The sequence below is a fragment of the Panicum virgatum genome, chromosome 6K (assembly GCF_016808335.1).
Source record: "Panicum virgatum strain AP13 chromosome 6K, P.virgatum_v5, whole genome shotgun sequence".
Lineage (NCBI taxonomy): Eukaryota > Viridiplantae > Streptophyta > Magnoliopsida > Poales > Poaceae > Panicum > Panicum virgatum.
In genome coordinates, this window is record NC_053141.1 from 44232816 (window position 1) to 44258182 (window position 25367).

General features: G+C 47.0%; 1 protein-coding gene across 2 annotated transcripts; it reads right to left on the minus strand.

The window, feature by feature from the left end:
* Positions 1-16122: 16122 nt before the first annotated feature.
* On the minus strand, positions 16123-20950 carry LOC120712888. 2 transcript variants are annotated; one of them, XM_039998815.1, is made up of 5 exons: positions 20464-20950; positions 19943-20046; positions 19079-19255; positions 16835-18735; positions 16123-16660 (listed from the first exon to the last, which is right to left on the minus strand). In XM_039998815.1, the coding sequence occupies exons 1-5, from the start codon at positions 20595-20597 to the stop codon at positions 16631-16633; spliced, it is 2346 nt and encodes a 781-aa protein (XP_039854749.1). In that variant the 5' UTR covers positions 20598-20950; the 3' UTR covers positions 16123-16630. The 2 variants fall into 2 exon arrangements, with proteins under 2 accessions (XP_039854749.1, XP_039854748.1); XM_039998814.1 differs by having other exon boundaries at positions 16123-16606; positions 20464-20948.
* Positions 20951-25367: the final 4417 nt, after the last annotated feature.

Sequence of the window (25367 nt, forward strand, 5' to 3'; positions counted from 1 at the left end):
TAAATATTTTTTAATACCAGAGTGCTAATTCACGAGACGAATTTAATGAACATAATTAATCCATAATTTGCTACAGTGATACTACAGTAACCATTTGTTAATCATAAATTAATATATCTCATTAGATTTGTCGCGCAGTTTAGCCCCAGAGTTCCGCAGTTAGTTTTATAATTAACTTTTATTTAATACTTCTAAATATTAAGATTCTCTTTGATGTGATATAAACTAAAGTTTAGCGGCTCAAACCAAACAACCCCTGTTACTCTGAGCTTGCTTGTGGATGCATGGCTTACTTTAGAGGGTTAGTAAATATCCACAAAATTTATACTAAAAAATATCACATAGAATGTTTAAACACATGCATGGAGTGTTAAATAAAATATACTTACAAATTTTTTTTTGCAGGAATGGGTTGTAAATCGCGAGACGACTAATGAGCCTATTTAATTCATGATTTGCAACAGTGATGCTACAGTAACCATCCACTAATTATGAATTAATTAGACTCATTAGATCCATCTCGTGATTACAATCCATTTGTGTAAAATTTTTTGAGATTTTATTTAGTACTCGAAATAATAAGATTCCATTTCAAAAAATTTACCCTAAACACGGCCTTAGCTATCCATTGAGTACCATCAATGTCGTGCAGTGGTTAAGACATGTAATAAATAGCACGACCTAGCTATGAAATCGGTCAAGGCCGATCAGCCAAGAAAATGCTACAAGTGCTCACCGGAAACTTACTGTTACGCCCGCATCAGCTCAAGCAGTGATGCCGTGGTGGTGGCCCCATGTATCTGGAGCGGCTTCACGAGCGGCTCCAGGTGAAGCCCTCCCAAACATTTGTTTTGTAACCGGTTTTACGTGTGAAGCCGGTCCTGAAGCCATCGGCGGCTTACACAGGCAAGGTGAAGCCATGAAATCGTGGCTTCACGCGGCTTACACATCAATCTAACAAGTGAAGCTGTTTTGCCAAACATTTTCTAAAATGGCTCCAACTCCACCAGAGAAGCTGCTCCATTTGAGGAGCCGGAGCCGGAGCTATTTTTGGAAGAGCCGGAACCGGAGCTGTTTTTGGAAGAGCCAGAGCCCTGCCAAACAGACGCTCAATGTTGTGCAGAGTCCAGCAGCGACGTGGAGCCAGCGGAAGGTCGTTGGCAAGCGCACGTTGCCGCACAGTGCAAATCGCCCGCTCCAGCCGGCGCCGAACGAATCGCCCATTTCATTCTCTCTCTTTCTTTTTCTCTCTCCCACGTCGAATCCGGACGTGCATATGCATTTCGCCGGCTGAGGCGGCTCCATAATATCTGGAGTAAATTCCCTGTATGCCATTGAAAAATGTAACACATCCCTTCTATGCCATTGAAAATTACCTCATCCCTTCTATGCCATCATTTATAATTTTCCATCCCTTCCATGCCATTGTCGTTAATTTCTCTAACAGATCCGTTAAAAGGTACAGGGGAAAAGACAATAATACCCATCCGTTTCCTCACCGCAATTTTTTCCCCCGAGCGCCCAGCCCCTCGACGCAGTTCACCCGGCCGCCATCCCGGCACGCCTCGACGCGCTCCGCCCGCCGCCTTCCGCCGCGCACGCACGCGGGCCGCCTTCCGCTCGCCGCTCGTGCACGCCCACGGCTGCGCCCGCGCGTGCTCGCCGCCTCGATTCACTGCGCATGAGGCCGCCGCCGGCCGCAGGGGAGGTAGCGGCCATCGAGCTCCGCCGCCGCGCGGATCTGCGGCCATGGCGAGGCGCGCGCAGGCTCAAGGAGCTCGGCGGAGCTCGCCGCCGCCGGGGTCCCCCGCGGCGAGGGAGGAGGACAAGGAGGGGCGGCAGCACGAGCTCGCCCAACGGCGAGGGAGGAGGGGCGTGCTTGCCCGGCCCACAGCTCGCCCGCCCGCGCGGCGGCGTGGAGCTCGCCTAGCGGCGAGGGAGGAGGGCCGCACTCGCCCGCCCGGCAGCAAGGGAGGAGGCGATGCTGCTCCTCCCTCCCCTCCGCCTCTTCTCTCCCTCTCCGTCCTCCCTCTCCTCTCCTTCCCTGCTCCCTCGCCGGCGAGCGCGAGGCGGGGCGAAGGTGGCTGGCGAGCGCCTCCTCCTTCCTTCCTCCCACACGCACGGCGCCGCTCCTCCTCCTTCCTTCCTTCCACCCGCGCGGCATGGCCCTCTCCTCCTCCCCCCTCGATTCGGCCCTCGACGGCGCGGTGGCCCCCTCCCAAGCCGAGCCTCGTCGCCGCCCCCCTCCCCTGCCTGGCCTCTCGGAGAGCCGCGGGCCCGCGTGCCGCCCCCTCCCCTGCTCGGGGACGGAGCCGCGCGTGGCCTTGGCGAGCTGCGGGGATGGCGGCGGCGGCCAGAGCCATGCGTGGCCATGGCTGGTCCGGCCACGCCTCCCGCCGGCGCGCTGCCGTCCTCCTCGGAGCGCTGCCGGCCTGCGCGAGCACGCCTGCCCCCGGCTATTCGCCTCCCCTCCCCCGGCCGCGGCATGGGGCCGCTGTGGCGGCGGTTAGCGGGACGGCGGCGGACGGCCTCCCCTTCTTTGCTCCCTCCCGCTGGCCGGCCGCGCGCGCCCCCTCCTCCCTCCCTCCCTCCGCTCGCGCCGCCCATGGCGAGCTACGGCGGGCTTGCACGGCGGCTGCGGTCCCTGCTTCCTCTGCCGGCGGCCGGAGCTCGGCGGGCATGCGGAGGGGCAGGGCGCGGTGCCGGGTCCTCCGCCTCTTCCCATCGCGGCGAGCAGGACCGGGCGCGCGCGGCCCGCGGCGGAGGACGCGGCGTGGCCCGCGGCAGAGGACGCAGCGCGTGACGGCGCCGGAGCAGGGATGCGGCGGAGGGTGCGGCCGGTGGCGAAGGACGCGGCGCGCGTGGTGGCCCGCTTGACGGCGGCCGCGGCAGGGGCCCGACGGAGGGCGCGACGCGTGCGGCGGCTCGCGCGACGGGCCTCCTCCGATGGGTTCAAGGTTGAAGATGAATCTGACGTGTGGGTCCCACACGTCAGTGGTAGTAGAGAGAGGGTAAGGAATAGGAGCCATGGGTATTATTGTCCTTTTGTCTTTCAGTTTAACTGCTCCGTTAGTATTTTTGACACCAATGGTATAGAGGGAATGGAAAATTAAAAACAATGGCATTGAAGGGATGAGGTAATTTTCAATGGCATAGAAGGGATGAGTTACATTTTTCAATGGCATAAGGGAATTTACTCTAATATCTGCTCTAACAATGCAAGTACAGCAGAGCTGTCTGCTGTGGCGGTACTCTGTGTCTGTGTCTGTGTCTTAAACACACCGTACCATTGGCCGGCTGCTCACTCTGCCAAAAAAAAAGTCAAAAGAAAGCTGCCGCCACTTCAGTTTAACATGCTGTCAACGTTGACGTCTTGACGAGATAGCAATCAACCTAAGACTGTCCACAACGGCAAGAGCAAATTTGCTCCTCTCCCTCCTTGATTCCCACGCCCCCTTATATATTTACTGTCTACAGTGCGTCTACAGTGTCAAACAGTGCATCTACAGTACAAATGCTCCTCCATTTGCTCCATTCACTGTGGATAGCCTCCCTATGTATTGGCTATTGCGGTATTAAGATTTTCCAAGAACGAAGCGTGAACGAAAAGAAGATTGAAGTTTTAGTTTTTTTATTTTAGAATTTTCTTTCAAGTGATTTTATGTTTCTCTTTTCAGATTTATAGAGTCTAAAACCTTGTATAACCTTTGGTTGTATATATCTACTGTATAAATATAGAGGCTAACTAATCACTTATTAAAAATAACAATATTAGAACCGAAGCTCAGTGTTATCAAAATATGGATGGCCCTTCATTTTGTATATTGATCTTTAATTTTAAACACAATGTGGTTTAAACTCTAAGTGTGCGATTGTAATAATTGCAAACCGATACCTCTCTCTCTGGAGCAGTTTGAATCCGGAAGGTTTTCCATTATCTAAAAAATCAAATCATGGAGTTTTCCACGCACTCTCGTTCAGACGATAGGTCGTAGCGCACTTGGGAATCTCCCTGTTGGGCCTTAACCCATTCGCAAAAGTAGTAATCCATTACCTGTAACGTATAAATATCGTGTGTGGAGTTTGTATCGAACCTATCTGTAATATATAAATATTACGCGTCCAGTTTGTATGAAACATACATGTATCTATGTGTTCTCATATATTTTTAAATGCAGGTATGGAGATGGATTCCTTGCTAGACCCAGTTATCGACTCGAGCCACAAGTCTTATTTTGCAGCAGTTGAGCACCGAGCCCTAGAGGTGCTACGTCCTCGTCCACCCGGGGAGGCGATCTCTATACACCACGATTGGTGTGACAGGTATGTAATGAAATATTATTGTTTATCACTTATGTATTCGTCGGTATTCCTTTGTTTCGACAATTTTATTTATTGCTGGTTACGTGAGGCCGGTCTACTGACTCTGGACCATCTTGTCGAGGGTGGGCCTATTCAACTCAACCGATCCCTCCTGACGGCGCTCGTTGACAGATGGAGGCTGGACACACACACGTTCCACCTCCCATGTGGGGAGATGACTCCTACGCTGCAGGACGTGGCCTACCTCCTCGGCCTCCCTATCGTCGGGGAGGCTGTAGGTCCGCGTGTGGTGGCGGCCTCGTGGAAGGATGATCTGGAGGCCCGTTTTGCCCTGGTTGACCGCGTGGAAGAAGTAGGTCCGATCAACCTGCACCCGCGAGCAGCAGGTCCTTCGAAGACCTGGTTCCTATAGTTTACAGTACGTATTCATTGCATATTTAAATTTAATTGTTACAATTCAGATGTTGCATTGTCAGTTGAAACCATTAATCTTAATTGTTTATGCAGCCTGCCCTGTTGGCTGCGGATGCCGACGAGTACAGTGTGACCAGATCGCTGGAGGCGTACGTACTTTAGTTGTTAACTCGGTCGATAGGATTCTCCTTCCGTATGCACGGGAGATTGTGGATGGAGACGAGGACGTACCGGCCTACAGCTGGGGTGAGGCGGTACTTGCAGCCACTTACCGTGGACTCTGCAACGGCTGCATGAAGACACATAGGAACGTTATCCTGGCAGTGTGCCCACTACTGCTACAACTTTGGTCGTACGAGAGGCTAGCCATTGGTCGGCCCATCGTCAGCCACGAGCCTTACCACGGGGCCATGTACGGCGACGAGAAGGACGACAGGCCCACTATGGGAACTCTCTAGATCTGGCGTCAGGTACGTTCGCAACAAATCTAATTTTGTTATTCATTGTTACATGATGCATTAGCGCACTTTTAATTTTACTTATTCGGACTGCAGAGGTCCTGGGCGCATGCGCAGGTTAGACGCGCATATCTTGAGTTTGTTTCGGAGCTCGACATGCTGAAGCCCGAGGACGTTGTCTGGGAGCCTTACAGCCTAGAGGCTGTGGCTACTCGTGCACCAGCAGGCCTGTCTTCGCACTGCTCCGCGAATGCGAGCCTGTGGCTTACTACAGCCGTCCTGGTTTATGACATCGCGGTTGAGTCATATTGCCCCTGGAGAGTCAGGAGACAGTTTGGGCATCGCCAGGAGTTTCCGGTGCCCTCCGCGTTGGAGCGTGTCAGTCGCCAGGACCACAGGTAATTATGAATGAACTTGGCTCATACATTCGTGTCGAATCTAACGATTCTTCGTGGTCCACTTTTGTAGGTTGTCAAGGAGTGGCTTGCCGTGCTCTGATGATTGGCTCACCAAGATGCAGCCGTGGGTGGACCAATGGGAACAGGCTGACGAGCACTTGGTCCATCCAACAGGACCACACACAGACAGCTCTTTTAGGGCTTACCTCACCTGGTACTGAAGCGTCCCCTCATAAGAGGGGACTTAAATGTGATACAAAACACCAGTCCCAGGAGGCTGATGCCACATTTATTACATCAGATGGTTCAAAACCGTACAAACCTTGGAGGACACTCGATACAGATAATGATAATAATTAACCAAGCTACAACATAACACCAGACTGCAAACCACATGGGGTCTAGCACGGGCTCAGAGTATTGCGTCAGCGGAGGCATCTCGACAGGGCCGGTACCACAGGCAAGGTTGGGTGCAGAACGATAACCCTACTCGGCGTCGTTTGGTATGAAGTCTGGATCTTCTTCTGTAAAAAGTAAGAATGGGGTGAGTACAAACGTACTCAGCAAGTCCAACCACACCCACGGGGGGGGGGGAATTATATCAGAATAACATGCATGGGTAAATCAAGGGTAAGGTTGCGGTTTAATTTGCAGAAAAACAATATTTTATGCAGGGGTCTATTTCACAGAAAACCTTTTTGAAATCAGTTTTTGTAGTAATACGGAGTTCAAGTTTTAAACTGCTACCGGACTCCCCGTCCGTCGTAGCACACGGCACAACTGCCAGACACAAATCCAAAACAACTCACACCAGCCCATCCCAAGAAACACTAGTTATGTGACCACACCGTAACTCGCTAAATACCGTGGGCACGGACTATTCGAATAGATTCTTAACTCTGCAGAGGTGTGCAACTTTACCCACAAGTAGGATACCACAACTCGAACACCGTCGTGTCAGTGTAGATCCCAACATAGCCATTACCCACCTTAGCTAAGCCTGACTAGCCATCACGGGAATTACCAAGGGGTCATCGACCTAACTCTGAGGTATAACCAGGGCATAAGTCACACTGAGCATATCCCTTCTCCTTGGTCACCCGTTGCTCTCAGCCCTCCTGATGGCTATCACACCAACTAGTGGGATTTATGCTACGCCGTTGCCCATTCAACGGTCGAGTGGTTTGCACGATAATGGAGTTAGGTGAGATGACACACCAACTCGGTCCTTAGACACGACAAGATGGATATCTCCCTTCTTTGCCCTGCCACAATGGCACGAGCACACCAAATGGCAAATCCGCAGAAATGCCATCCATCCCGTCTACACTTTCTTTACAAAAACACCACATTTATCCCATCCCACACGCACACATTTTCTTTATAAAATAAATAGTATTATGAGTAAAGTCCTAAGCGTTCTAATATCGATTAACGTCCAAGCAAAATCAGACATTAATCTAGGTGGTCAAGGAATGGTCATCACAAATCAAGGGGTGGCTATCCAACCGTGTTTTCATACAAACAAAACATATGCAATTTTATAACGTAGGCCTTTGGGTTGTGTTTATAAAACTAGGATAGAAACATGCATCAAAGGATGGGATTGAACTTGCCGTCTTCGTAGCCTTCGGGGAAGTCCTGTCCTTCGGGCTCGGGGTCGTGGAACTGATCCTCGTTCCCTTGCTCGCAGTACAGCTCGTTAGCGGGATCTCCTTCGTTCACACCGTGATCTACGACGCAAACAAACAAGCACACAATCAAGACATAGAAATAAAAATTTTATCGTTGAGCTCGAATCGGGAACACATAAAATATGGAGTACAGAATAATGTTTTCATTTGGTCTCCTAACATCATGACCGGAACTAGGTTAAGAAAGGCGTGGTAAAGTTTCGGGCCTATCAGAGTTCGTTTGGTACATGAAATGATAGGTTTTATAAAGGTTCGTGGGTTGGTTAAGGGGCCAGGGGCCTGGTTGTAAATAATCTTGAGTAGGCAGGGGTCTGTTTGTAATTTTTGGAAGCTTTTGGGTTATTCTGGAGAGATCAGGGGTCTATTTGGAATTAAGTTTATACTAGAAGAGGGTTTATTTGCAAATGTATTAAGGATGGGGGTGTTTCTGCAAAAAGGCTAAAAGGGTGGAGGGTTTCTTTAAGAAATAAAGGAAAGGGGAGGGGCTTTTGGGCTAAACGCCCTTTCCTTCCCCTTCCTTCATCCCGCAGAGCAGGGGAGGCGGCCTAGGGCACCGGCGGCGCCGATTCCGGCGGCCCTGGGCCTCGGGGAGGGGCGGAGAGGAGGGGGAAAGGGGCTCGGGTGTGCGGGGGATCGATTCCCCAGCTCACCTCGGCTCGTGGCGCGGCGAGGGAGCGGGGCGACGCGGGCCGGCGGCGGCGGCGTTAATGGAGTGCGGCGGCGGCGCTGGCGCTGAGGGGAGAGGGCGGCGGTGCTGTGGCGGCTTGGGTGTGGAGAAGCGGTGCTAGGGGGGCTTTTATAGCCGTGGAGAGGCGGTGGCGCGGTGGAGGTGGGTGGCCGGCTCAGCGAGGTCCGCGGGTGGCCATTAATGGTTTAACTTAGTGGATTTTCGGGATGTTACAGGTACTTATCCCGGACTCGGGCTCGTCTAGTTTATGTTGACACTCACCCGCAGCCACACCAGGCGAGACCTCAGGATGGCTATGCCCGGCACCACGTGGAGGCACTAGCTGGTGCGGTGAGTCTCTTGATCATATTTGCATATATATATATATATATATATATATATATATATATATATATATATATATATATATTAATATTCATAAGATAATTCATGTGTTTCTAACTGTTCCTTTACTGAATGGATGCAGTTTCGCCTTTGCAATATGATGGAGACGGAATGCTCGACTTACCGACGAGGGTACGTGCCGGATCCCCAATGACCCAGTTTGAGCAGACAGAGGTATGGTCGAGGCAGCATGACCAGTTGCGTCAGGTAGTGCACAACATGGGAAGCCGTGTGCAGTACGAAGACAGCCACGGGTCGTCCCAGGCCTCGTCGTCGTTCCCGTGTCCGTCGACCGTGCACGAGCCGACGTCGCAGTTCTTCACAACTGCAGGTAACGTAGATATCTCTTTAAAATTAGATCAAGTGTTTCTACATATTTATTAATATCACAAACAGGATACGATCCAGCTACTGCATTCGACCATACTGAAATGTTTAGAGGGACAATACCAGTTGGCGGACCGTATCCAGGGATGGTACCGGGGCCACAGATACCGGCCTACACAGGTTAGTTTATGTTTCGTATTTCGGTTTCTACATGTCATGACGAAAGACACGAGCGTACGCTAACATCCGCATTTTATGCGTAGAATTCTACCCCGATGCGGGCGCCTGACCTTCTTCTTCCTCCTTTCGACCTAGTACATAACACTCTCTCAATGCAATCACTAATTTACCACGCAACATATGTTGGTTTATGTTTATATGTTACGCAGGGTTTGTTTCGAGTACGTTCGTTCCAGATAACGAGGGTTTCACCTTAGACGAACTCGACAGCCTGACTCCAGATTCACCTGGCGCGCACGGTGACCCCGATGTCTTGGGGTATTCACAGCTAGGAGGAGCACTACTTGGGATCTCTCAGCAGCAGACACCACAGCCCCTTTTGCGTCCTGAGCGACAGGTGAGGTCTCCGGATCGTCACACCTACTCCGAGGGCCATGTCCGTGCCCAGCAGAGGGCTAAGAGGGTCCGACGCCCTAGGGGTGGTTAGATATATCCGATGTTTATATCTCTGATGTTTATTTGTAATGAGATAGCTATGGACCGCTTATTTGTACCCGATGTTTATGATTGTGGTAGTTTACTTATCATTTGTTTCTATAGATACTATAGATGTGAACTTGTTATGTTTGTGGGTTCCATAATACTCGTGAAATAAGGGAAGTTCTTGCGAATTTTTTCCGTGATTTAATGAAGGACAAGTTAGGCACGGTAGGAGTTAGCGGCCGAGATCCCGCCGACGATGATGACGACTATCACATACAGTGTAAACTTCGTGACACACTCGAATAGCTCAAAATAGGACCATAGTGTATCTAGCTGCGAGGACGAGATCACAGGTTGCCACTGCTCAGCACGGCGATCACGGGTTTCCCACATGTCGCATTGTTTGCCCAAACATACGTGACAAAAGACAACAACCTAATAGCAGTGCCCTTTCCCCATTTCAAAATGGTGTGACAACACGGCAACCACACAAGCTCACCTTCAAAGCAGTCTCTCTGGCGAGAACGACAGACCTGTCATTCTACAGCGAAGGTCTGTGGCGTGTAGTGGGGAAGGCGGCATCTAGGCGCGATCGACCGAGCGGCAGCAATGCAGTGCTGTGAGTCTGCATGCACTTAGATGCTCTACATGCACAGAGATGCATCGAGTAGTCATTTCGAGAATCGAATCTAGCCTTTTCAGTGTTAGGTCAGCTAGCATCTTCACTGTGTTGTCATGTAGGCTTTTTAGGTGCATTTACACTCCACACTCCGGGTATCAGACTTTGGTGCACCTATAAATACTCCGAAGTTTGTGAACTCCCAGCAGCACACAAACACCAAAGCTCATTGTATACCCAATGTCTGGAGGTGGGTCTAGTGGGAAGAATTACTACGGTTTTGGAAAAAGAAAAGGGGGAAGAAAGGGAGACCCCATAATATGGGAGGGGCCTCTTGGACCTGATTCTTTCCGGAACGAGTGTTTGAGTTTCCGCCACAGCACAAGAGTGAATTTACCAATGAAACTCTTCTTCGACAATACGATAACCATAGAGAACCGTTGCCAAAATGCAGACATGGTGAGGACTGCTTAGTGCAGATGTGCACTGACGGGATGGATGGCGGTCGGCGTTTCTTTAAATGTCCACACGCATGGGTAATACTCGGTTGTTTCATTTCTTTATCTTCGAAGAGACACCTTACATGAAATTTGTTTTGTAGTCTTCCGATGCTCCAGAAAACTGTGGTTTTATTAGGTGGGTAGATCCTGCACCAATTGATTCTGTTCAGGAGTTCATCGAGTACCTCCAGATAAAGATCTTTGATCTGGAATGCAAGGTGAACCATTATGAGGAAGTGAGCGAGGGTAACAAAGACAACGAAGATGATGATACCAGCAATGCTGCCGGTTCACAGGATGAACCATGCACTATTCCTTACTGCAACTGCCCTTGTCACAAGAAGAAGGGCCCTGCGCCTCCGGCACCACCGCCTGCACCACCTGTAATGAGTGGATACTGCGGAGAAGGCTCAACACAGTTTGCTACGTGGGGGTACGGCTATTAGGACTACCCTAGTGCTAGTGACATGCTGCATCGTTGTATTTGTTGTGTTTTTTTAAATTACCTAAGGCATGTTAGGTTAGTCCAGAATCTGTTTACCGTAGTTTGCAACGGGTTCTGCCATGCCACTGCATGTGTGATGTGTGTTTCATTACCGTTGTATTATGATGTAAACTTGATGGTTCACATTATGTAATGCATTCTTAGTTCTTATTTCTTCTCGTTATATTAATTAAATATCTGCTTTTTAGTATTCTAGTGACATGAAAAGCTCTGAAAATATTAAGGACGAGTTCAAAGATTTCATAGATTCCCGGTTACAACTGTAAATTAATGGTAAAAGTTACAACACACAGAGTCAAGCTCTCAACTGAAAACATAAACAACTAATTGCAGTGGCATGTGCACGCGACAAGGTAATTTCTTGTTGCATCTAAACCTACCATGCCTTATGGAATATAAAATGCCGGGATTACATGGTACTACTCTACTAAGTGCACCGAGGATATTTGCCCTTCCTAATTGCTTCGGGCCCGGCTTCCTTCGCACGGCGTGCCCTCTCTCGCTTTCTCTCCCTGTCAGCTTCACGTTCCGCCGCCGCCTTACGATCCACCTCCTCTATCCTCTTGCGGATCTCTTTTTACTCTTTCTTGCGCTTCTCCTCTTGCTGTTCCTCGTGCTTCATTCGGCGCCAACGTTCTGCAGCCCACCTTGCTTGTTGTTCCACAAAGTCCTTTGCCTACTGCGACTACACGGTGTCGAACCACTGCATAAAATCACAAAGAGGCGGAGGAGACTTTGTTCAACAAAAGTTAGAATCATAACTCAATGTTAGGTCACAAAGAAAAATAGCGTCTGTTGTCCTGCTACCTTGGTCCGGTCTTTGCCGTATCGCTTAGGTGGATCATATTCGTAGTTCTCACACATAAATAACCTCATGCCGTAGTCATCTCCTAAAACCTCAGATTGCATGAACTTGCATAATGAACCGCAGAAGCACATTGGCACATCAATTCCTTCAGGTACGGTGGCTTCACACTTGCTCCACGGAATGTAGGTTGATCCTGACGAAGACATTGTCGCTATAGTGTGGTGCGCCAAATGACGAACAATGATTTCAATAATGCACATATCGTATACCAAATCGATGCGTGAAAATATAGATACTATCATAATTCTATTGTCTTATACTGCAATATCAATAAGGTACTGTCATAATTCTATTCTAATTCATAATTAATTTAAAAACAAGTCTGTAATAGAACTCAAATTGTAATACTAAACGAGTGTTCTAAAGCACCAAATCTAATTCAGCTAATCCGCTAATTAAATTAAATTGTTATACAATATCAACGGATTCATACGGAAGTTACCGGTAGATCACAAGTGCGGAATTCGGTAGAGCTTCGCCGCTTTTCTTCTCCTCATCCCTCTCTTTTTTTCTGAATTTTTAGGCTCAAATGAGAAGGGAATGGCGGCCAGGGCTTATATAGGGTGGGAGAACCCTGTCGCCCTGGGGGGCGACAGGCCCCCTCCCCCGAGCCAGGGACCTCTTTGCAAATTCCAAAAAAAATACATTAGGGTCCTGTCGCCCGTGGCTTGGGCGACAGGGGGTATTTTTGAAATATTTCAAAACAAACATATATTTTTGAAATTTTGATTTTTTAAATATAAAAAAGAAAAAAGCGCCCTACTCTGCCGGGTGCGTTGCAATTGCAAAATGGGCCTAATCATGCAGACCTAAGCCGGTTCGGCCGGGCACTTCCGTCTACCTTGCCTGATCGAATCTCTGCGTGCCCGCGACGCGTTCGGCTCGGCCGATTCGGCGATGCCTGCCGCTGGGCTCGCGGCGGCGCCCCCACCCCCCGAGGTCCAGGCAAACCGCCCGTCGTAGCAGCAGCTCGACCGTACCGGCCCATCCGCCGGCCGCCCCTCGCGTGCGGCGTCGCTGGCCTCTGCCTTCTTTTCCAGAGACGCCGGCGCTGGCCGCTTCTTTCGGCTGGCGGGCACGACGATGGCGGCTGGCCACCCGGTCATGGCAACCTGCAGGCCGCAGCGCGAAGGATGGCGCGTGTCGGTACGCCGACCTGAGAGCAATTCCAACATATTAATCTTTCTCTTTATCCTTTCCACCGGAGCACGCTAATCAGCGCGCGCCAACACGCCCCTAGCGATCGATCTCCGACACAGCATTGCGTTTCCCTTTTAGGAAACTTTTCCCATCCCTAATTTTCTAGTTTTGGAAATTTATAATTTATGCATATAAATTGTATGTATAAATTTTATTTCCAAATAACTTCCTAGCGAATATTTTTCAGCACAATTTTTATGAAACACGCAAATTTTACTAATAACTTGATCACATTTTTACACAATATTTTTTAGCATAAGTTTTCTCAACATACAACTTACTCGTGGATAACTTTTTTTTCAAAAATTTATCAGAAGATTTTATTAACGTAACTCCCATGATAAGTTCTCGTGCAACTTTTACGAATAAGTTCACTATCCAACTTCCCGAGAAATATTATCTAGAAAACTTCTTGCGCAACATCTACGCATAAGTTCACTATCCAACTTTCTAAGAAATATTTTTTAGCATAACTTTGATGAAACAATTATCAAAACAAAAACTTCATAGGAGACAACATAATAGAAGGCTAAAATACTGAAAAGGGGAAAATATAACACTTCATTTAATAGAACTCAACTTAGAAAGAGAAAAAAAAAAGAATATTAACTAGTACATGATGCCTATCACTCTGCACCACGTGTGTACCTAAACTAGTCTCTGCCTCAGCAGAGCGCCTCGTGCGCCAAGAAAAGGGTAGAAGCGCTCGGCGCCGAATAAAAAAAAAAGAAAGAGAAGGAACACTCCAAGGCGGTCTGATCCGTTGTTAGGAAGGTAAGTAGCGCGCGATTGCAGAAATGGAATTGCGCTTTCCACCTTTTCTTAATATAGAAAATTGATGTTGAAAAAATCTACTCCAGCACATTGATTTTTCATCTCTCTTTTCTCTTTATTTTTTCTCAATTCTTAATAATTTCTCTCCAATCTCCAATAGAAAGGGGAGACATCGCGTCTCCCTTTCCATATAGAAAGGAGAAAAATCAATCTGCTGAAACACTTCTTTCATATATTGAGATTAAGAAAAAAGGGAAAGCTATCACTCACCTGAGTGATTTGAGCCATCTCCTCACTCGAATTTTTCTCTCTCCAAATCCTCTCTTCCTCCCTTTGTTCTCTAACTCCGACGAGCAACTCTGACGAGGTTAGGGTTCGGGGTTGCTGGGGGTGCCGCTGCCCACCGACAGCCTTAGAAGGAGGGCCAGCGGCGGCAGGCCGGCCCGACGGTGGTCGTGGGCGCTGGGCGGCGAGGCCGGCGGCGGTGGCGCCGCCGGCCCGGGCGGTGGAGGAAGGCGGTTGGGCCGGTGCCGGGGCGGGGGCGTCAACAGCGGGGGGCGGCGGCGGGAGACAGCAGCAGGAGGGGCCGGCGCGGCGGCCGGCGCGGGCGGGCTAGGGCCGCGCCGGAGCTCCGGCGTCGCCCTAGCCCGCCCGCACCGGAGGGGTGGCGGCGGGTGGGAGGCCGACGCTAGAACGGCAGGAGCGCTGGGGAAGAAGAATGTCGGGAGGTAGAAGATGAAGGGAGAGGCGTTGGATTTTGATCTAACGGTGGAAAAAATCGAGTGAGCAGTGAAAGCATTTCACTCGGGTGACGGATAGACACTCCCAAGAAAAAAATTTCCCTATATAATGGAAGCGCCGCGCTCGGTGGGGCCAGGCCGAGTGGTCCCGGCTGGCACCAGGCATGGGTCCGGTGAGAGGATAGAATCGGTGACTGGGCAATGGGCACACCACACGGACTCGAGCGGACCGCCGCGGCGTCACCGCCGTGCCAGCGCTGGTCCTAGGATGCACGGCCACGGCCGTGTCGGGCCAGGTCAGCCAGGGTCAGCTCGCCGAGCTTCGTCTTCGTGGAGGACCACCGCCGACAGCGACGCGGCGGGCAGCAGCACATGCCACTTCCGCAGCCCGGCCGCTGCGTGCGTGTGCCACCTCATTCCCATCTCGCGCGCGCTCTCCGCCGCAGGCGCCGCCGGAGAGGGAGAGGGGAGAGCCACTCGCTCAAACCTGCAGCGTCTGACGGGCCGGCCCCACCTGGATCTGGAGTTCCATTCACACAAAGCCTTCACATTGATTCAACGCAAACCGGCATAAAAATGGAGCCAGCAGCAGCGGCGATTGCTTCTCAGCTCAAGTTTTCAGCTGTTTAATTTTAAATTATAGATCATTTAATTTTTTTACACCATATTTGACCACTTATCTTATTTAAAAAATATAATCAAATTTAAATTAATTTTAAAGAATTTGTATTGATAAAACAAGCAACAATAAAAAATAATATTTTGTACAAATTTTTAAATAAAATGAGTGATCAAACTTGAATAATTGAATTTAAAAAAAACCAAACAACCTATAATTTAGAATGGAGGGGTATCTACCTCGAGGGCACTTTTACAGCCCTTGTGCATTCTCAACCAACAAGGGATTTTTATACCCCCAATCCTCTTGGGCAGGAGATTAACCCAACAAGTAGCTGAGACCCAACCAGTCTCGATCAATGCCGTCTCATTCGGACAACAACGACGACGACGGGAGAAAGAACCCCACGGGAATGATTGTGCAGCACAGCAGCTGCCGCCGTGTCCAAGAGGCGTTCACGAACGAGCAGCCAGTACCCTGTACTACTCATGCCAAAATCCTTTCTCCTTGATTAGCACGGCGTCAACCCGACCCAACCCGTCATTGTCTTCCTCGTTCCCCTAATGCGGCACACGCAAATCATGCGTGATAAGCCAGCAGGAGGCCGCCCCGGCTAACCAAGCACCAGGAACATCTCCGGCGGCTTCGACGGCTGCTGTGGGCGTGGATCAACTCGGACCTGGAACTCATCAGCAGATCCGCTGAATTGTGTCATGATTGATATGATATCCTCAGAAACACACACTGGCAACAGAAAGCAGCGCACCTGGGCGGGTGGGTGGGTATCCAAAGACTTGATGCCTTTTTGCTCATTGCCAAAGACAAACAATGATTCTGAATGAGATCTGCAGTGACGCACATGGGGTACAAGAATACATGTTGAGCAGACAATCAAGCTGGCACCACGGATCCACAGCTAAATCATGACCAGCTAGCTAATAAGCTCAGTAGGAAAAGGGATACATGCACATTGGACATAGCTTATTCCATTGGTTTATTCTACCTTGGAAATCTTTGTACGCGGAAAAAATTGTTCTTCCATCAAAAAGTTGCTTCCTAACGCCCGAGAGAGTTTTACTCCCTCATCAAGCGCAACTCAATTGACAGCCGATCCTTTAGGTACAGCAGAGCCTCTACGTACCGGGCTCTCAATGGAATGGAATCGAATCTATATATACAGAGGGGCCTAGGCGCCTTAATTTTAACTACAGGGGGGCCTTCCTTATCCGAGGAGCTAATGAATCGGGAAAGAATGGGGGCGTGGGCCTTGGGTGTGTTTACATTACATCTCGCGGAGCAGGTTGCTGATCTTGCGGAGCTCGGTCAGAGCTGCCATGGCTGTCACCTGCCCTTTTCCTCCAAGGATGTTGTTTGAGAAGTTCTCCATGGCGCTTGGCTGGCCACGGTCTTGCTGGAACGCTGACTCGATCACCTGCACATCGCATCCAGGTACCGTTTATTCCCATGCATTGGATTGGACAGCATTCTACATTTGCAAAAAATTTAGCTATGCAATAGACAACTTCAAAGCACGAGCTGTGTAAAACAAATGAATGGTGACCAGATAGAACGTACCATCAGTAATATAGGGACTAACAGTAAGCAGTACGTAGCAAATAAGCAATCATCGAATGATAACACCAGAGCTCGAATAAAATACCTGTATATTTTCAAGCATGTTCTGTCCAATGTTCTTGAGTGTGCCCATGACCTTTTTATCACCAGAAGCCAAGTTTACGCCACCACGGGAGTTATCTAAACTCACATCAGGAGGGCAAGCGCTGGGAGGAACAACACCATGTTTATCATCCGATATCTCGACACTGCCCTTCTCCACATTGCCTTCACCTGAAGGTCTGCCAAACCTCAAGAACCATTGTAGCTTATTTATGAATGGCTTTCTTTCATTAGATACCACACTTCTCTCGGATGGTCCAACAGGATCTGCATTGTTTTCAGATGTCGTTGCTTCTAAGGCGACTTTGTTCTCGCAGCTACCACTGAATGACTCGTCTTGCAAAACTTCATCCCTATCATCATCACCAGCACATGAATTTGAAGTGATGCTACTTCTCTCAGAATCATTGTCAGGACAATTCTCAGGCTCATTACCAGCAGTGGCCGCATAAAATACAGGAGAACTCTCACCACTTGAACAATTTTCTACTTTTTTTGTTGAACTCTCATCAGCAGATTTTGACGGTGAGTCAATAAGAGGATTGACATTTGTCACACTTGATTGACTTACTGTTAAAATCTCACTTGCTGGCTTTACCTTTAGATGTGAAGGCCTTTCAGCACTTGCAACAGGCTCCTTATGAATTGAGATGATAGGGAATTCATCATGCTGAATTTTTCCAGCAACTTCAGAGTCTGAATAGGAATTCAAAAGACAACGTCTCACTGAACTCTTGGTGTCATTCTTCACATTGAATACCTTAACTGGAGAAGGATCCGACTCTGTCCTAGATAAACCAAGCCTCTGGCTCAAAGATTTCTTTAATGACCTCTTGTAGGATTGAACCTTTTCAATCTCCTTGGGAGCTGCTCCATCCTTATGCAGGTTTCTCCACTGCTCTTCCCAGTAACTCTCAGGTAATGGATGCAATGGGGTCCTTGGAGGAGTTGAAGTAGCAAGATTACTGTAAACCCTATCATAATCATAGCTATCCTTCTTTGATAGGAAAGATGGAGATGTCGTGCTTGCATCAATAGCAATAGACTGCAGAGATTTGGCTTTCTCAATTAGCTTATGCACGTCAACATTGTTTGGAAAGTTCAGTAATCTCTGAAGACATGATGTATTGATTTCAGTAGCCAATAAAGATGATCTAAGGTGAAGAATCATAGAGACTGCCATGGCTGCAATGAATGCCCCTCTAGATGAGCACAAGATCTTGAAGTTGTATTCTTCATTTTCTCTAAGCAGCATATCATTGGAACAAGCAAAAACCTCATCCCACACGAATAAAAGATCGTTGAGGCAGAACTCTCGTCCAAACAAGACCCGCAGCCAACGAAGAGCAAAATATTGTGGTTCCACATCTAGCTCAATGAAATGGCTATGAAGAGATGGCTCAACAATGGAAAGCAAATGAAATAAAGATGATGAGGCTTCAATAACAGGTGGAAGGCTTGAGCTAGATCCAACATTGGGTGCTGAGAAAAACTCTGCCATGCGAACCACTCCGCTACCTCCATCCATCAAACCATCAAATATCGAATAGGCGTCATGTTCCATGAACCTTTCAGATAATACAACACCTAGTTCACCCTCAGCCCCATACGCATCACTAAGTAAAATTATTTCTTTTGTATCCCTGTCAAGCTCATCAAGACTGTTAACTTTGGAAGTTCTTTCAGAATCATTGCCATTGTCATCTCTAGAATGCCATTTTGAGTCCTTTCTTGGTTTATAACTGAAAACCATATCGGTATCTGGGAAAGGCACTCCATCAAAATCATCATTGAAACAGTCCTCATGGAGCTTCCGTACTTGAGACAGTTTATCAATGTCAACTTGAAGAACATACACTAGAGGAGCTAGTAGTTCGTGCATTCCTGTGAAATAATAGTCCATAAGTCATTGCATATTTGGCAATCAAAATTAAAAAAAAAACATGGGGAAAGCTAGTTGATAATAATGTGGCCAAACTAATTCGTGAAACTTCAACAAAACTATAGTGCTATTTATCACTGATTTATAGAATTACAGCTTATTAGTGTGCCCCAAAGAGTTCATCTAAAAACAAGATTCAACTTATTAGATGGTAACTGCTACCAATTTAATGAAACGTGAAAAGAAGGTTTCAGCCCCATGGGCAATTTTCAGAGAATGCAAAGCTAACCAGATACGCTGCAAACGCTAGATATTGTCAATTATGTATGTAAAAGTGTTTCTTACCTTGGCGATATCCACACTCCGGGTGCTGAAGGCACCACATTAACAGTATTCTTCTCAGCATGGACTGGCAATTGGGCGTTTGGAAGTAACTACCATCTTCTGGATACAATCGGGACAAGTCTTGGTCAACAGTCTTCTCCAGCTCAGCCCCTCTAAAAAAACGGCCCCAGCTGCTATCTGCACAAGTTAAATAAAAACATAAAATATATGATTTTCAGAATTTAGCACTAAGTATTGGCGCAGCAATGCAGCATTCTTGCATTTCACTATTGTAAAGCTGTAATCATATGGGAAGTACAGTTTTATCTGTTTATTCCATTTATAACATTGAACCACATGAGAATTGATTATCTAGCTGTAATAAAACCCTAGAGTCTGATTCAGGAAGCTGCTGCAATAAAAAAAATATAAACCTCATTATCCAGTAGTGTCCAGCATTTGAGCTTCACAGCCTTTAAGAAGAAAACAAACTTTTACCATATTTATTCTTGCTGGTTGTTTGGAATTAGGGGTTCCTTCGTACTGGTGTAATTATGTTACTATAACAAGCACAAAGACCAGTATGTTAAAGAACATTCAAGATACACATCCTAACACTTTTACATAGATTTCTTACTAATTGTGCTCAATACTACTGGAATTTGTTGCATAAAAGCTGATTCAGAAAACCTCATTGGAATATCCCCCCCCCCCAAAAAAAAAACTGATGACAGATGCAAAACAAATATTTCAGCTCCCACCTATATTAATTAGGGATTATTTCAGCGCCAGTAAACAGGTAGCGAACCTATGTTCCGAGCATATCATCATTGTAATTTCATGTTTACTGTTTGTCGTCATAAAATCTTGTCAATGACAGAATACCTGGGTTCTGAGAGAGCGGGTTATCAACGACGAGGTTGGATGATCTGTCTTCTTCCTTCGGAAGATGTGGGTCTACCATAAGGCGGCGCCTCAAACTAACATATCTACAAGAAACAGGAAACCAATACATCTTCATAAGTAGAAAGAACCAGTGATTCAATCATACAAAGATGACAGATGACTAGTTCGCAGCAATTTCTCTCATAATAAAATTCATAGCCATGTGCACAATCAAACAACGAACAGATACCAAATTTTTACGAGTCATTTCTTGAAAACGTAATCAAATTGCGGCATTAACTCTTAGTTATTGAATTGTTTCCTTAAGAAAAAGACATTTTTTTCTCATCTCAATCATTGGAGGATGAAAACAACACCCGATCCACACGAGAACCAAACCTAAAGAAAACGAACAGCATAACAGAATTGTAGAGCAAAAAACAAAACAGATTTCTGCTGACAAAAACATCCCAAACAAACACATGGTCGACGGGCACCATATAAAAGCCAATCAGCCTCACCTCCTCCGTGAATCGGCCGCCGCGCGGCGGAGCTCGTCGACGGAGGCCTCAGGCGACGCCGGCAGGATGCCGAGATCGACCCGCCACCGGACGCTTCGCAGATTTGCGAACCGCCGCCTCTCCTCCTCCGCCATGCGCCCCCCTTCAGCCGCAGGCGAATTTGACTCCCTCAAATCAACAGCCCCGCAGGGAAGCCCAAGAACGAGCGTATCCACGAGACCAGACGCTATAAATAGCTGCGTGTATCTGTATCGACCCAGAAAAGGAGGATCTTTTCTGGAATAAAGATCGGGATTTTGGAGGATTTTGGTAGAGAAGAGGGGACAGGTTGAATGATATGATTTTTCCTCCCCTCTTCTGTGCTCGCGAGAATGGCGTTCCTGGGTTTGTTGGGGGTGGATGATTTGGCTGCCAGGAGGCTGGGTGGGCAGTCACAGGCAGGGCAACGGAGCAACAGGAAGGGGGGATGTCTCCCTCGCTCTCTCTCTCCTCTTCTCTCTCTCTCTTATTATCTTGCTTTTTTCTATTTTCTGTTTATTATTATTAGGAGAGAGAATCTAGAAGATGTTAGGGATTTTGTTCTCTTTGGAAGGGAGAAGCTAAGTTGGTTAGACAGCCAAACGGAGTGCTGACTAGGATAACTAGTGAGTGATTGGCTTGGTGGCTTGGCTTATTGGCTTCATCTCTTGTTCTTGTCTATCTATCTTCTTAGAAGTATTTTAGAAAAAAAATATTGGAGTAGTTTTCATGGCATTGATTTCCATATCGCTCTTTTTCTTGTGTGGCTGTGTTCACTTCCCCAAACTCTTCTAAATTTTCCATCACATCGAAATCACATCGAAACATTAAATATAGAAAATGACCCATGCATGGAGTACTAAATATAGGTAAATAAAAAAACTAATTGCATAGTTTTGATGTACGTTGCGAGACGAATCTTTTGAGCCTAGTTAGGTCATGGTAGGACAATATTTACCACAAACAAACGAAAAGTGCTACAGTGCCACAATGACTACAATTAGTTGTGAATTCACGAAACATACCAGATCCCCGAAAACTCTGTGTGGAATAATATAACACAATTTGTGGTAAAGATATTATATCAAATATTTCTTCTCGCTTAGCTAAATTCGCTCATGGCATCCGGGTTTTCATTCAATGGAATTTCTTTACATTCTGATTTTCGCATAACACAAGGGCATGCCATTGTGCCAAGAAAAGGCACGTAGATAATATATAGGCCACAGAAAATGCCGTCCCCTTGATATTTCGAATTTTTCACATGTGAACACACATTGGTGAAACTAGCAAAGTTGCTAGAGAACATTGGGATGGAGATGATTTAGCGAGTTAACTTTTAGGAAGAGGGAAGCAAAATCGCTAGTGAATAGAACCAGTTTCAAATATTTTTGCATGAAATTCGTTCGAAAAGCTGACCAAATTCACGTGGTCGTTTGCATTTAAAACAATTAATGCATATTGGCTCGTGAAAAAGAATGACGAGCTTGACATACGCCATTGGTAGTTCATGCATTATTGTCACTGCAGTTGCTGCTGAAAGAACCCAAGACCGGGCGAATCTTGCATACTGTAACTCTCCAGAGCTGTAGCATGTAGATCCCAGCTTACTACACAACGTAAACAAATTGTCCGCTCTTTTTAGTGGTGTTATTGTAAGTGCATTCCATTTATCAATTCTTCAGTATTGTTTCATGTATAGAGATAGAGAACGAAGAAGGGTTCTTCAGTCTTGTTAAGTTGATTTTTAAAGAAAAGAAAATCAATCACGCTATACGTATCTGATAGCAAGTGTCCTCTAAACAAAACTAGCTAGTGACGTATATAAAATGGGTACACTCCACACCATCACAACGCTAACCTACCACCACCAGCCTTGATATTAGAACAAATCAACAGAGCAGCTGGACAAGATGAATGCCGATAAGCTAAGCAGCCATTGATTAGCATTCAGGTTGCTTAGGGTCTGTAAAACGACAGGAGAACTCTAGCACCAATATTTGATTTTTTTGGTATTGCGATCAAAAAAAATGTCAGCCACACGATGGTCAACCCACTACCCCAGCATCAGATCTCAGCCACACGATCGTCAACCGACCTGTCCAGACAAGACAACTAGCTATTGTCTTGATCAGAAATGCAGGGCGTACGAAACTGGCAGCAACCCATACCCAGCAAGTTCCGGCACGTTTCCGCTCCAGCTCCAGCTCCAGCTCATCGATGGCGACGCTCGAATCATGTTATTTTCTCTACATCTTGCCCAAAGTTTCGTTGTCTCGTGCAAGTAAATGTTAATTTGGAGTGTTCTATTAGTGTTTTCTTCCATCCACAAGTTGGAAGAGATCAGACCAGGCGACCAAACTTTGCGCGGTCAACGGTGTTGTCGCGCTAGGCAGATCAGACGGAGTTCAAATCCCGATGGGCGCGAATCGAATGAGCTATTCAAGTTGTTCGCGTAGATTTCATCCGATTCAAAGTTCTTCAACGAGCTTTTAAGATGACTATGCGAACCAAACACGCGTGAACAAAAAGGGTAAGAAATTAAGATGAGTTACAGTCGCGGTGAGATAATGATGCAATGACGCTGCCGCCTATTGCTTGCTTAATTTGCTAGGTTTTTGGTAGCTTGATGATGTACGATTGGACGTGTGCTAGTCGTACCTTCATGGAACTCAACATCAGTTCGTGCTTGTCCAGCACTGCACGTTTCGAGGTCAATTTCCTTCCACTTTCTTCTCGGACTGGGCGTTCTCGTTCCTGCGTGACCTGGTAAACGATAGCGTGCTTCAGCCGCCAAATCTCGTATTTAAACTGTTTATTTAATCGCTATCACTGCATTAAACTCACGATCTGGCTGTCAAGAAAAGGAGGCTACTAATGAGGATTAGAGAGCTGTCGGTGTCTGAATTTAACTTGGACGTTTCTTTCACCGGAGTACGAAGGGTAGTACCGTATTCAGAAGCAGAGCATGTCACGTTTGTACATGCTTGTCTGTCCATTTTCCCATCCGATTCAGCAGGGCCCAGCTGGCGCTGACTGTACCCATTGTAGACGCGTACCGGCGGCTGGTCTGACGGTTTGACTCGAATTTTAGCTCTGGTCGACGATGTCTGTGGCAGTCAATTTAGGCAGCGATTCATTTGGAGTACCGCTAGTAGGCATATTAGGCATATTCATTTTAGCCCTGTTGATGCAGCAATTAGGCATATTTAGGCCTTAACCACCGATTGTGCTGCAGATATGGTGTAGTACTGCGAAAGGCCGGGCGGCCAATTGGCTAGCCCGGTCCGGTAGTGTCGTGCCCCAACAAGTTTTGAGTTCGATTCTCATCAGAAGCGAATTTCTATCTGTTGGGGTAAAAAAAACCCCTCGCTGTGCTCGCCGCGAGGCTTGGCCCTCTCGGGCATGGGCCAGGGTTCAGGGGTTTTCTCTACCCGGATAAGCCGGTGTGGCTTCCTCTTAATGAAAAAACGGTGGGGCCGTTTCCTCCCGGGTAGAGTTTTTTTTTTATATGGTGTAGTACTTTTTCTCCGGGCTTCAGAAGCTGTTGAGCGGCAATGGTACTGCAGTGGTGGTGGTACTGCTCTCATGTGCCCATCACTACTATTTTCTAGTGCAATCATTTGTGCTGCTACCCTGTCTGGTTAGATGGATCCAATAGTGCGATGGATATGTCATGTACCCTGGTTGAAAATTTAAATTATTCCCCGGGATCATCTCAATCAGAAAGATTAAGAATTCATGCCAGGTCCACAAACCCATATTTAGTTGGCATTATCCTTAACCATGCATGTGCACTACGAAATATATGCGTCAATTACCTCAAAAAACATATATGCGTCAGAACTCAGAAGATCAACTTAACTATGCCTATTATACGACGATAAAACAACTTAACTATGCCTATTATACGACGATAAATATCAGTGCAAAAATGTTTTCTCAAGTAAATTACCCGCCGATAATCTAATCACTATTGTTTTCACTAAGAAATCACATATGCGCTTCTCATCTCCGATCCTGATCTTTTGCAGCGAACACTCTTAAATAGTTTTTTTTTCAAAAAAATGCTAAATAGTACCAATAATTATAATTCTACTTTTTAAAAATCTTTTCTTGCTGACGTAGCGGTCGGTGGGCAGGGGCGGCTCGACGGCGGGGCCAAAGCCCAAGCGGCCGTGCGTTGGCCGGCTGCCAAACAAGCCGCCGTCGCCACCGGCACCGGCACTGGCACCGGACAGGTTCGGTGAGACTCCGCTTTTAATTTGCTCGGTGTAATTATGTTCTGTTTGCTTTCAAACAAGTCACCTACTTATAAGCTAAAAAATAAAAAAAAGTGATTTAATTTACCAAACAATTCTAATTTATAAATCACCTCAACTTATAAGTTTTAAGCAGCTCCACCCCAATTCAAAACTTATAAGTCTCCCTTTTTTGCATGGAGCCCACACCTTTTAAGTCACTTAATAACCAAACATCCCTGACTTATAAATCATTGGTTTTATATTACCTGACTTATAAGTAGGTGACTTATTTCGAACCAAACAGGACCTTAACCTTGCTCATGTTGCAAGCCAATGGCGACTTCACACGCTGCGCCGGCTTGTGATTCTTTAATCGGCAAATTATATATGGCGCCAATAATTAGCGCGTAGCTTAGCTCCAAACTAAGAACAGTTCCCCGTCCTCAAATTTTGTCACCGGTCGCTTTCTGCCACCGGCTGAACATGCTGCTCACTTATACTGTATTACTAGCTAATTACTCCCTCCTTCCCCGTTTATAAGGCATGGTGGAACATGACACGGTCTTCTAAACAACACTTTGACCATTTATTTATCATATATTATATCACTTTTGATTATAAACTTATAATCATTGTAAACTA